At 30.6% G+C, this 12,729-nt stretch overlaps 1 protein-coding gene across 1 annotated transcript; it reads left to right on the top strand.

Annotated features, from left to right (window-relative positions):
• The first annotated feature begins 7,729 nt into the window (after nucleotides 1-7,729).
• Nucleotides 7,730-10,755, top strand: LOC106767016 (annexin D4). Its single transcript, XM_014651825.2, has 6 exons — nucleotides 7,730-7,906; nucleotides 8,188-8,363; nucleotides 9,194-9,412; nucleotides 9,592-9,816; nucleotides 10,138-10,206; nucleotides 10,287-10,755. The coding sequence occupies exons 1-6, from the start codon at nucleotides 7,861-7,863 to the stop codon at nucleotides 10,494-10,496; spliced, it is 945 nt and encodes a 314-aa protein (XP_014507311.1). The 5' UTR covers nucleotides 7,730-7,860; the 3' UTR covers nucleotides 10,497-10,755.
• The last annotated feature ends 1,974 nt before the right edge of the window (nucleotides 10,756-12,729 follow it).

Genomic DNA, 12,729 nt, shown 5'->3' with positions numbered 1-12,729 from the left:
CCACATAACAGATGATGGGTAGAGTTATAGAATGCGTCAGCCAGGAAATCACCATTTTGTTGCATCTTTTCCAGGCGTCATGAAGAACATCAGTAGGAGGAGGGCAAGAAATAGTACCAAGAACGAATTTATCTTTATTCTTGGTTTCAAGAGCAACAAGCATGTCGTGCCTCCATTGTTGATAATTGGTGCCAGAGAGTGGCAGATTGACAAGAATGAGGGCTGGGTTTTCACCGGGATGAAGGAACAAAGGATGGGCGGGATTAGTGAGATGATCGGTGGCAGCGGTGGTAGAGGCAGTAGCGGTGGTGGACGCATCAGAGGAAGTCATTAGAAGAGAAAAAGAAAGAAGATGAAGAAAAAGAAGGCAAACGAAGAACCCTAATTATTGTCTTTCTTCTGATACCATGTAAGTGTGTTTGAAAGAGAGAAACGAGAATTCCAGAAAGCATAAAAACTATGAATGAATATTACTGATAGGATAATAATATTTAGTACAGCAGAAGCGAGGAATTTATATAAAAGGAGAAAAGAAGAAACAACAAAAAAACTAAAAAATCACTAGGACCGAACGGATCGTTCGGTGAGACCGAATGGGTCGTTCGGTGGTCACTCTGACAGCAACTATACGATAAGTACCAGCTTTCGGCAACTGAATAACAATAAAAGAACCGTCCAGATCCAATAGAGAAAATATCTCTATTAAGGAACTGTCCGGTAACAATAGAGAAAATATCTCTATTAAGGAACCGTCCGGTAACAACAAAGAAAATATCTCTATTAAGGAACCGTCCGGTAAAAATCAGAGAAAATATCTCTATCATCAATCATCATTAGGACATGTTTATATCATTGGTATGGTTTTTTTTTTTTTTTGTAGATAGAACATTTTATGATAGTTGAATCCCTATAATAGAATTAAATAGATTATTATATTCGTCTATAAAAATAATTGATGATTGTTATGTGGATAAATTGAAGTTATAAGGTATAACAAGTTGAAAGGTTGTTTGAATAAGATGTGTGTATGTTACTTGTTTTGTTATTTTTGTGAATATTTTAAGTGAATTAAATAATTAAGTGTGGTTGGGTTTTTTTTGTTAAAAAAGAGATATAAAGTGTTTGATGTTGTTAAGCGAGCTTAAATCCTTAAAATATATTAATTGAGTCAATTGGTTTTATATGAAGTAAAATTTTGAACTAAATGTAGGTTATGCTGATAAATTTGGGATATTTTTATAATCGTGAAAAGAAAGCTCTAAACGATATAAGATAAGTATGTGAATTTGAAATTAATGACTTGAGTTAACTTATCTTAAAATTAGAAGATACTTTTTAATTGTTAAGAGAGAAAAAAAATGTAAGTGGAAGCTAATAATATTAAATTGGTATGCCTATCAATTTTCTAAGTAAACATACAATATTTGCTACATTATGAACTCACTAGACGAGTCATTACTCACTAAACAAGAGTGACAATTTAAAACTCTAGAGAGATCTTTAGACGATACATTTGTTGGATGAGTTTAAAGGATTTAGCTCGTAAGAGTTTGAGTCGTTGGACAAGTGACATTGTAACTAAGCAAGAAATGTCTTTTATGAAAATCCAAAGATTTTAGAGTAGTTGGGTCATTGAACAAGATAAAATTCATTGGATGAATTTTGAGGTTTTTATTTTAGTATTTGTTCATTGGATGAGTCAGTTCTTTCGTTGAGTTCCAAAGAATTCAAAGAAAATTGGATGCTAAGTGAATCGAGTTATTGATTGGAGAATATACTGATGAAATGATAGCTTCATTGGACTATCATATCATAGGAGAAGAATTTAGTTCCTAAAACCAAGTAAAGATAAAGTGTAAACCATAATTTAATGTTGTGGTCATTAATAAGGACATATTTTACCATGATTTCAGTATTGAATTGAGAGAAAATGTCAACTCTCTCTTAACTTTGCACCTTCTTTATGCCTCAATTTGTTAAGTTTGTAAGTAGCTACACCTTAAGTTGAATTAATTTAAATTTCATCACTAATCCCCACTTTTTGGTTGTTAGATCACATACATGAAGCTTGTTGGCTGAACCGAGGAATGGAAGAATCACAAAGTTTAAATGAATGTAAAAGAGAAAATATTGAGCAAAGATAATTGCTGCAGTTGGGGTACAACTGAGGTGCAGCTGAGCCCCATTCTTCTCTGGAGGCTGCAGTTGGGGTACAGTTGAGCGCCCTGCTCTCTGGAAGGCTGCAGCTGGGGTGCAGCTGGGGTACAGCTCAGCGCCCTGCTCTCTGGAAGGTTGCAGCTGGGGTGCAGCTGGGGTACAGCTGAGCGCCCAACTCTCTGGAAGTCTGCAGCTGGGGTGCAGCTGGGGTACAGTTGAGCGGTGGCAATGCTGATATGGAAAAATTAGGTCTTTTTAGACCTAAAACGCGAGGGGCTTTGCATCTTTGGCTACCCAGACTCGTTTTCTCTCTATTGGAGCTCTTGGAGGCAAGCTTGGAGNTGTGGGAACAGTCCATCTTCACCCTTGGGTCTTCTTTCTTCTTCCATTTCCACCATTGTTGTAAGCTTAAGCTCTTCATTCATGAAGAGCTAGTTTCATTGTTGTTGGGGGATTGATGTAGCCACTAAACTCTTACGTAAATCATTTTGGTTTGAATGAATATATGCCTCTTTCATTGATTGTTAGCGTTTAATTCCTTCTCTTAATGCTTGTTGTGAAGTTGCTACCCATGACATGATTTTAGGGTTTACTTGATATTGGGAAATGTTGGGTAAATCTTGACTTGGGTTAAACACCTAAAGGAAATAGTATCTAGGGATAGAACTAGGACCTTTGGTTGTCTTAAAATCTCATTTCTTAATGCGGAAATAATCATTAGGTTTTCCAAGGGATTGGAGACTAATGAGGAAGTCTAGGCTCTTTCTACCAAGGGATTGGGGTTTGAGTAAACTAGTAGATTGATATTGACATATTAATGAAGAGGAAGTGATTTTCTATGCATAAGAGTGAAGTAGGTGAAATCGTACCCCCAACAATACCATTTCATATCATTTCTCATCTTACCATTTCCAAGTGTTTGAGTGTCAAAGATCACTTTTACTATTTATGTTTCATATTTACTTTAATTGCACCAAAACCCAATTTATGGAAGCATTCTTTAGTCTAGGTTAATTAGAAATTATACGATTGTCTAGTGCAACGAGTCTCTTGGGAAACGATATCCGGTCTTACCGGTTTTATTACTTGAAACGATTTGGTACACTTGCCAAAGTCACAACAGTCATATGAAGGATGTTGTATTTTTAAGTCTATTCAACACATAAGTTTTCTAAAAATAGATCATGTTGTCATTAGTAAATGCATGTCATTAAACAATTATATATATATATATATATGGAGTTTGTTAACGCGCGTACGCCTGTTTTTCAGTTGGTACATTTTAACAATGTGTACCGGATTATAGTAGACAAAAATACTCGTATATTATGGATTCTAAGTTTTAAAGTCAAGGATATTTAAATAATTTTCATTTTCAAAACTAAAAAAAAAAAAAAAGAAACCCCCAAACCCTTACTCACCTCTCTCAATCCTTTCTCTTTCATCTCTCTCACTCCAAACCTTTTCTCTGTCATCTCTACTGTAGCCCTAATTAAAAAAAAAATCAGAGACACTGGCTGTTAAACAATTTCTTACAAAAAAATGATTTTATAATGAGTTTTCATTTTATAATTTTTGTCTTATCTAATTTTATTTCATTTTCACAAGCATAATGACATATGAAGGAATTGGTAATTCGCCTAGAAAAAAATCAGAAACACTCGCTATTAAACAATTTCTTTTCTTAGTTTTGAGAATGAAAATTATTTAAATATCCTTAACTTTAAAACTTATAATCCATAATATATGAGGGTATTTTTGTCTACTATAATCCAATATACATTGTTAAAATGTACCAACTAAGAAACAGGCATACGCACGTTAACAAATCCATATATATATATTGAACATATTTGCTTTAATTAAAAATTATAATTGTATTTCTTTAATAAAATTATTAAAAAATATATTAATTTAACTCCTTTTCCTATAACTAGGTGAATATACACGTTTTTTTCTATTTGAAAAAAGGAAAAACTTCTTTTAACAACATTGTTTTAACAATTTTTTTACAATGCATACGTGGCAGTTTGTGATTGGTCTGTTTTAAATATGTTTTTAAACGTAAATTCAAATAAACCAATAAAGTAATGACATGTGTCTCGTTATCAAAAAATTGTCAAAAAGTATTGTCAAAATATCAATATCCTTAAAAAAAAATTGCAATGACCTTGGCAATTGTAGACCAACTTTATGCCACTACATAATTATCTCAGCGTAGCTTTGGATTATCTTACACAAATTTACACTCGTTTATTGACTATGCTAAAATATTCAATCAAATCCATATGAACACCTTCAATGTTACAAATAAATAAGAGCTTGCTTTCGTCGAGACAATGACGTGCATGAATAATTTATAAGGTAAAATTTCTGACCACGTTTTGCTCAACAGGACACGGGTCCCATGATAGACACTCCAAAAACTATAAACATATGTTACATACATGTCACCAAAACATTAGAAAAAAAGTGAACATATGTTCTAAGATTTTATACCTTGGCTGTGTTTGTATGTGTGTGGAACCACACAAGTTCAAGGATAGAGTCATATTCAAGTTTGTGTCCTTAACGATGATTTTGAATTTGAATATTGCATATGAAAAATTATGATTGAGATATTTAAGAAAAATCTTTCATTTTTTTTTTGGATTAATTATCGGTAATCAATAAATATTTGGTTAATAAAATAAAAGATGGAATCAAAGAGATGGTTTGTTTTTAGCTCTAAATCTTAAATTTCATGCAAAAAGTTATAGTAAATTTAAAGAAGTAAAATTAGTGAAAACTATTAATTGCTGAATTTAAATAATTGCCAACCTTGTGCCTTAGGGTCAATTTTTGAGTTCGTCAATAAAATGAATAAGTCTTTGAGAATAGGCATTCTCACTATTTTAGATATTTGAAAGAGTGAAATGATTGACATGGATAATTTTCCAAATAAAAATAAGTAAATATACTATTCAATTAAGTATATCAAGATTTTTTAAGTGGACAACAAAATACGGTGGTGTTTAATTGAAAATTTAAAAGACAACAACGAATCATTAATATTTAAAATAAGATATATTTCGACTATTATTTTATTGTTCGGATTTTGATGATATTTGTGTGACTTTTTATTCCACAAAGCAATCCAATCCATATATAAAACTTTTTTCTAACTTAAAAGTAACAATAATAGAGCTACTTTTTCCAATCTCAAACTTTTTTTTTACTTATAAATAAGTGCTTTTACCAGTTAATTTCTGAGATATTGATTTTAAGATTATTCGGTCAATGAAAAAATTGTTTTTCTTTTTCTTATTTAGATTTTATATGTTATGTTTCTTTTTATCTTACTACATTTTTAAAAATATTCCTTTATTCACAAAAATCGAATCTTTTAACATGATTTAAACTTTTTAATGATCAACATGATGAAATTTTAGTTATTAAGAATTTCATTAAAATCAACAAACAACAACGAAAAACTACTAAAAATTCTTATCAAATATTTATGTCAAAATAATTTAACTTCATTATATATATATATATATATATATATATATATATATATAAACTATAAATTAAACAAATCGATCCATTTTATAATCACTTAAACCTTATGTTTTTAAAATAAATATTTAAAACTAGTATTTAAAACTTTTTCAATCTATCAAATTTGGTTGTATAAATTTTTTAGATAATGATATTTAGAGAACTTTTTTTTTGACAACATTTAAATATTATCTACATGTCATTTTGTTATTAGTCCAAAATTATTTTATAATCAATGATAATAATCATAAACACCATCATGGACTAATCACAGAATGATATATAGATGATATTCAAATATTGTTAAAAAAATATTGTTTAAGTATTATTATCCAGATTTTTTTAAGATTATGATATGTTAACAATTATTTTTAACAATTTTTTGACAATAAATTATATGTTATTATTTTATTCGTCTATAAATTTCAAACAGATCAATTAAAAAAATTGTAAAAAACAATTATTAAAAAATTTTTGTTTTTTTAAAGAGTTTTCTGTGCATACTTTTTTATATGTTTATATTTATTTTTTATATTTTTTGTGTTCCAAACTTTCTTTGAAATTTGTGGAAACAAACAAGTGTTAAATGTCTGGTTCATGTTTGAAAGCTTTCTCATCGGGTACTCAGATTGGACATGACAACAATCATGTTTGGAAAATTTAAAGCCATGTTTCTCACATGGATTCTTTAATATATCTATTCCCTACCTACTATACCTCTATTTCATTCCAGAATGCATCTTACAATCATTGTGCTTATCCTACTATAATTATACATAACATACATTTTCAGTGAAATAATCTAACTTTTTCTTTATGTTACAACTTAAATTCACATTCTTTTCTTAGAGATATAAAATTAAAAATAAATTTTAAGTTTGACTAAAATTTATAGAATTATTTATATTTTATTTATATATTATAAATTCGTTTTATTTTTTATAACATTTTTAACTCATTTTGTTGAAGTTTGAAAATATAATTAAATATTAATAAATTATCTAATAATGAATGATATAATGTATGTTTAATAAATAATAATTTTTGTTATTACGTGGAATCTTTAACAATGAAATAATATAATTAAACTAACACGTCTTTATATATACATATATATTAGTTTTCTTCTAAGGTAATAGTTAAATTAAGGATTGTAAGCAACTTATCATTGTAAAGTTCTAGGTTGCACTTCTCGAAAGTCAAAATTGAATTAAATATTTGATTATGAACTTAACTATGAAATCGATTATTACAAAATTCCTTCACATTATTTTTTTGTTTATTGTAAAACGTGATGATATGTTTAATAAATAAGCCAACACGCGAAATCTTTAAATATAATTTTTTTTCTGATAAGAACAGAATGAAATATAAAAGGAAAACACCTTGATGAAGGAAAAAGCTATAAAAGTAAGTCTATTCAATGGTTCCCTTATATAAAATTCAGTTCAACTATTTCCATTAACATCAATGATTGCATTATATTTAAATATTAGCATTTTAAATGGTCATATTAGAAATTGAATTAACCCAGTGGCTTAGTTGTATACAGCAAAAAAAGAAGGGCATGTCTGCAACTGCAATCACTTCAATAACTTATAAAAATAATTAATAATTTTGCTCTCTCCCCCCTCTCTTTCTCTATAACTTTATATCATTTGTTGAACTGGTTTTATCTATAACTGAAATCTATATTTATTGTATTAATTTTGAGTTATGAATTTTACCAATATTTACTGTTATCTCAATTTACAATAACATTTCAAGTTCATTAAAATCATTAAAGTTTCAGAATAAACTCCATATTAGCATAATTTCAACAGTTTAAAAAAAAAAAAAAACTCTTATTTATGAATTCCACTGCCATATAATTATTAAGTTTATGAATAAAAAAATACAATTAATTTCAGAAATACAATGTATATATATACATTGTCAAGGACAAATGAGTCTTTTTAAGTCCTCTGTTAGGTACAGACATGTAACTCTCTCTTATTTAAGAGTTCAAGGGTTCATCCATTGGTCAAAGGTGGTAAGAACAGAAGAAGTTTCACTTGATTTTTTGTGAATTGAACTTTAAATGACGATAATACCCTTGTAGGGTCTTATAAAGCGACCGTCTTAACTCTATCATCTTCAAAGTTCGCACACAGAACAATCACAATGGCTTTCCATCAAGAGTTAGAAGCAATAACCCAAGCTTTCTCAGGTTCTCTCATTCTCTTCACTTTTAATATTATCAAACATGCTGAATTAATCAAAGGGTATAATAAAGTTTAGTTTTTTCTTTGTTAAAATGCTTATACTCAGTGTAAATTTGCTGTGGGTACCAATACTGAATCAGAAATTTATTTTATTTACTGATAAGTTTATATAATGTGGTGGTTGGCATGGCACAAATTAATAATTTTGTTTGACCAAGATTGTTTCTGAGGGACATTTTTTGGGAAAACCATGTGGTTTATGATGAGTGGTGGATGGTGTTTTCAGGGCATGGAGTGGATGAGAAATCATTGGTAACATTACTGGGAAAATGGGATCCTCTGGAGAGAGAATCTTTCAGGAAGAAGACACCACATTTGTTCACTGAGGATCATGAACGCCATTTTCAGAGGTGGGATGATCACTATGTTCATCTTCTTAAGCATGAATTCGTGCGTTTTAAGGTACATTTTTCCTTCTAGGTTAATCTGAGAGTTGAATATCCTTGGAAACTGTGAAATGTGCTTCCATGGCCTGATGTTGATGTTACTTTTTTTTAGTTTATTTGATGATGAAGTCAAAGCTGAATTGTTCTTACAAGAATAAGACTATCTGATGATGATATAAAGAATGTTAATTTTGGATCACAAGCTTATGTTTCAATCTGATTATGTACTAAAGGAGTTTGATTATGTACTAATATGAGGTTTTATGTAAAGTAAAAGTTGGTTTTTTTTTTTTTTTATATATATTATAGTGATAAAACGAACTTTCCATTTTAAAGCCAGTGATAAATATAATTACATTTTCTTCAATGTAAATATAAATTCTCAAGATAATTAGGAATATTTTTTAATTTTTAGATTCTTTTCTTTTCCCAAAGTTCAAACAAAAACAATGACAATAATAATTACTTTTAATTTTTTTACATTTTCAATAAAAAAGAAAACATAAACAGATTGAGTCTAGATGGTTTTTATAATCTTGAATTCAATAAATATGTTAATGTAACAAGAAATCTTCACATTTTACATAAAATAGACTTCCCATCTTGTATTTTTCTTTTTATATTTTCATTAATGTATACTTTGCTGTTGTTAGATTAAGGAACTCATGGAAGAAAAACTCTTAATTATTATTATTACTATTAAATTCTCTTTTTCAATATCAAAGAAGATAAACAATGGTAATTTCTGGCTGATATCAGTTGGCTTTATTAATTTATAATACTTTCGAAAACAAGATCCAAACATTAGAATGGAAAAATTGATCTGATATGTGGTCCCTTAAACAGAATGCTGTGGTGTTGTGGTCCATGCACCCTTGGGAAAGAGATGCCCGTTTAGTAAGAGAGGCCCTAAAGAAGGGCCAAAATGCATATGGAGTTTTGATTGAGGTTGCATGCACTAGATCCTCAGAAGAGCTATTAGGAGCTAGGAAGGCTTATCACTCCCTCTTTGACCACTCCATTGAAGAAGATGTTGCCTCTCACATCCATGCCATTGAAAGAAAGGTGAGCTACACTTATACTGCGTGTCATTCTGTGATTGGTTCATATCATATATATATATATATATATATATATATATATATATATATATATATATATATATATATATATATATATATATATATATATATATCTCAGCACAATATCTAAGTCAAATTAACACCTATTACATGTGTGAACAGCTATTGATTGCTCTACTAAGTGCCTATAGATATGAAGGATCCAAGGTTAAAGATGACACTGCAAAATCAGAGGCCAAAGTCCTCTCTAATGCAATCAAGAATGCTCATAAGAAACCTATTAATGAGGATGATGAAGTGATAAGGATATTGTCAACAAGAAGCAAGCTACATCTTCAGGCAGTTTACAAGCACTACAATGAGATTTCTGGCAAAAACCTTGATGAGGTATTCAACACTAGAGTAAATTATATTGGCAGTAGCTAAAATTTTCTCAGATTACACACAGCATCTTTCATCTTTTTCTATCAATACAAGAGGCCATTGTTGTAAATGATACAAAAACAAAGAGATTATGTTCAATCTTAGAAAACTTCAAGAAATATCAGTTTGAGTTATTAGAAGGAACACTACTGATGCACCATTACATTTGAGTTCTTTCATGGTATCTTCATATGATTCTATAGTTTTGAGGTTCTGTTGTATACTTCAAACATGATGAGATTCTATTTCTGACAAAACCTTCACTGCTTTACTGCTTGTGGGTAGGATCTTGATGACTTAAGATTTAAAGAGACTGTGCAATGCCTTTGTATCCCACAAATATACTTCAGCAAGGTTAGATGAAACTGTTTCCTTTTTTTCCATGATGACAATTATGAAATTTGTTATAACTAGAATTCTTTTTTTATGTCCAGGTTTTGAATGCAGCATTGAGAATTGATGTGGATAAGAATACTAAGAAATCTCTTACTCGTGTGATTGTTACTAGAGCTGAAATTGATATGAAGGAAATAAAAGCAGAGTACCATAACCTATATGGAGTTTCTTTGCCCCAGAAAGTTGAAGAGGTTGCTAGAGGAAACTACAAGGATTTCTTGCTAAACTTGATCGTCAGAGGAGGCTGATTGAAGAAATTAAAAGGAGAAGAAAACCTTGGAAGATGAAATTGTTTTTAATTTCTATACAATGTATTGTTTTTCCTCCCAATTTTCCTTTGGTTGTTGTTGCTGCTCATTTTCACTGCATGATGCTTCTTCATCTTTTATTATCATTGTCACAAAAGCAAAAGTGAAAGTGTAATCAAATAAAATCATTCTGGTATTTCTTCCAAGACAATACCTCTCAGAAGAGATTCTAATAAAAAGTTTTAGACATTTTCCAACCTTTGACAGGTGTGGTAGTTGTTGGAGGGTTATGATGTTGACAACAATTTTCTCTCCTGTAATACTACAAATAAACCTTTAGGTAAATAGCAAATAAAGATATTTGAATCAACTTATTTACTTTGTAATCTTGTTGTTTCATTCATGTCATTTAGGGATGGCAAAAAAACTCGTGTCCGCGGATACTCGCGAATTAAACTCGTTGTGGATAGTTGGTACCCGCAGATAATAGGTACTTGTGGGTAGTGGGTAGTGGGTTTTTTAATATCCGCTTCTTATCGGTCGGATTCGGGTTTTGCACTATCCGTACCCGTGGATATCCGTTATCCGCTTAGAAGTTAAAATTATACCTCTGTCCTTAGTTTCCTTTGTATAAGTACCTTTAACTTAAAATCTAAAACATTTCAATTTTTTTTTTTCAATTTAATTTGGATTATTTCATTTAAGAACTTATAAAATATTTTTTTTTTAAATATTCGCGGATTGAAAACGGGTATCCAACGGGTATCCGCGTTTTAAAATACCCGTGGATATTTTTTAAACGGATACCCGACGGGTAGCGGGTCGGGTGGCGGGTACGTTTTTATCCGGTGGGTTGGATTGCGGATAGGCGCTATCCGTACCCGACCCGACCCGTTGCCATCCCTAATGTCATCAATAATATAATTTATAAACTCACATTTTCGAATGTTATATTTAAAAATAGACAAAAACGATTATAAACGACTAATACATTAATTTTTCACAAAGATTAACACATTAACTATTCACGATGGCTGACACATTTACCCAACATATATGAATTGCGCATTTCGTTGAAGTTTGCTGCTTTGGGATTGAACAGGTTGGAATATTTCAGTTGGAGTTTTGGCATCTGTTTTGGGATGTGGGTGTGTCTATGCTTTTGAATAAGAAAAAATTTTGGGATTTTAATATTTTGACAATTTTATTAGAAGTGGGTTTTAGGCCTAACTCAACCCTACAAAACCAGCTTGAAAGGTGAGGTTTGCACCTCACTTATATATTATAATTTGGCCTTATCTCTAGTCGATGTGGGACTTCCAACACACCCCCTTCACGCCGAGGTATAGACATCTCGTGCGTGATAGTAGAAATTGGGTGGTCCAATATTGGCCCGACAATGAGTGGAATAGAAACAGAAATGCCCATTTAGAACTCGCTAGGATAGGCTTTAATCATGGCTCTGATACCATATTAGAATGTGAGTTTAAGCCTAACTCAACCTTACAAAACCGGCTTTAACTCAACCTTATAATATATAAGTAAGGTGCAAACCTCCCCTTTCAAGCCAGTTTTGTAGGGTTGAGTTAGGCCTAGAATCCACTTCTAATATGGTATCAGAGTCATGGTTAAAGCCTATCCTAGCGAGTTCTAAGTGGGCATTTATGTTTCTATTCCACCCATTGTCGGGCCAATATTGGGCTACCCAATTTCTACTATCACGCACGATATGTCTATACCTCGGCGTGAAGGGGGTGTGTTGGAAGTCCCACATCGACTAGAGATAAGGCCAAATTATAATATATAAGTGAGGTGCAAACCTCACCTTAAAAGTCGGTTTTGTGAGGTTGAGTTAGGCCTAAAACCCACTTCTAATAAATTTTTTTAATAATTTTTTGATAATCGAACACGTATTATTATTTTATTAGACTATTTAAATTTATATTTAAAAAAAATTTGAAAATGATCAATCATAAGTTATCACGTATGCTTTGTCAAAAATTGTTAAAAAATAATTGTTAAAAGATTTTTTTTAAAAGAATTAATAAGAAATGTGTGTTGGTGATTGGAGTTTTGTGGAGTTGGTAAAAGATGCGTTGATGGTGATCCTACTTTATTCAAGGGTAATAATCTCATGGGTTCATTGAGGAGATATATAATAGGGAAAATTGATATGTGATGTGAGTCTGAGTAATAAGTCAATATGTGATGTATCGGGTTTAAGTTTTAAGAA

The sequence above is a fragment of the Vigna radiata genome, chromosome 7 (assembly GCF_000741045.1).
Source record: "Vigna radiata var. radiata cultivar VC1973A chromosome 7, Vradiata_ver6, whole genome shotgun sequence".
NCBI classification, from domain to species: Eukaryota; Viridiplantae; Streptophyta; class Magnoliopsida; order Fabales; family Fabaceae; genus Vigna; species Vigna radiata.
This window is presented reverse-complemented; position numbering and strand designations above follow the sequence as displayed.

Coding starts and splice junctions, on each gene's coding strand:
- LOC106767016 (XM_014651825.2), top strand. CDS start 7,861: ATGGCTTTCCATCAAGAGTTAGAAGCAATAACCCAAGCTTTCTCAG. Junction 9,413..9,591: donor TCCATGCCATTGAAAGAAAG/GTGAGCTACACT, acceptor ATGTGTGAACAG/CTATTGATTGCTCTACTAAG. Junction 9,817..10,137: donor CTGGCAAAAACCTTGATGAG/GTATTCAACACT, acceptor GCTTGTGGGTAG/GATCTTGATGACTTAAGATT.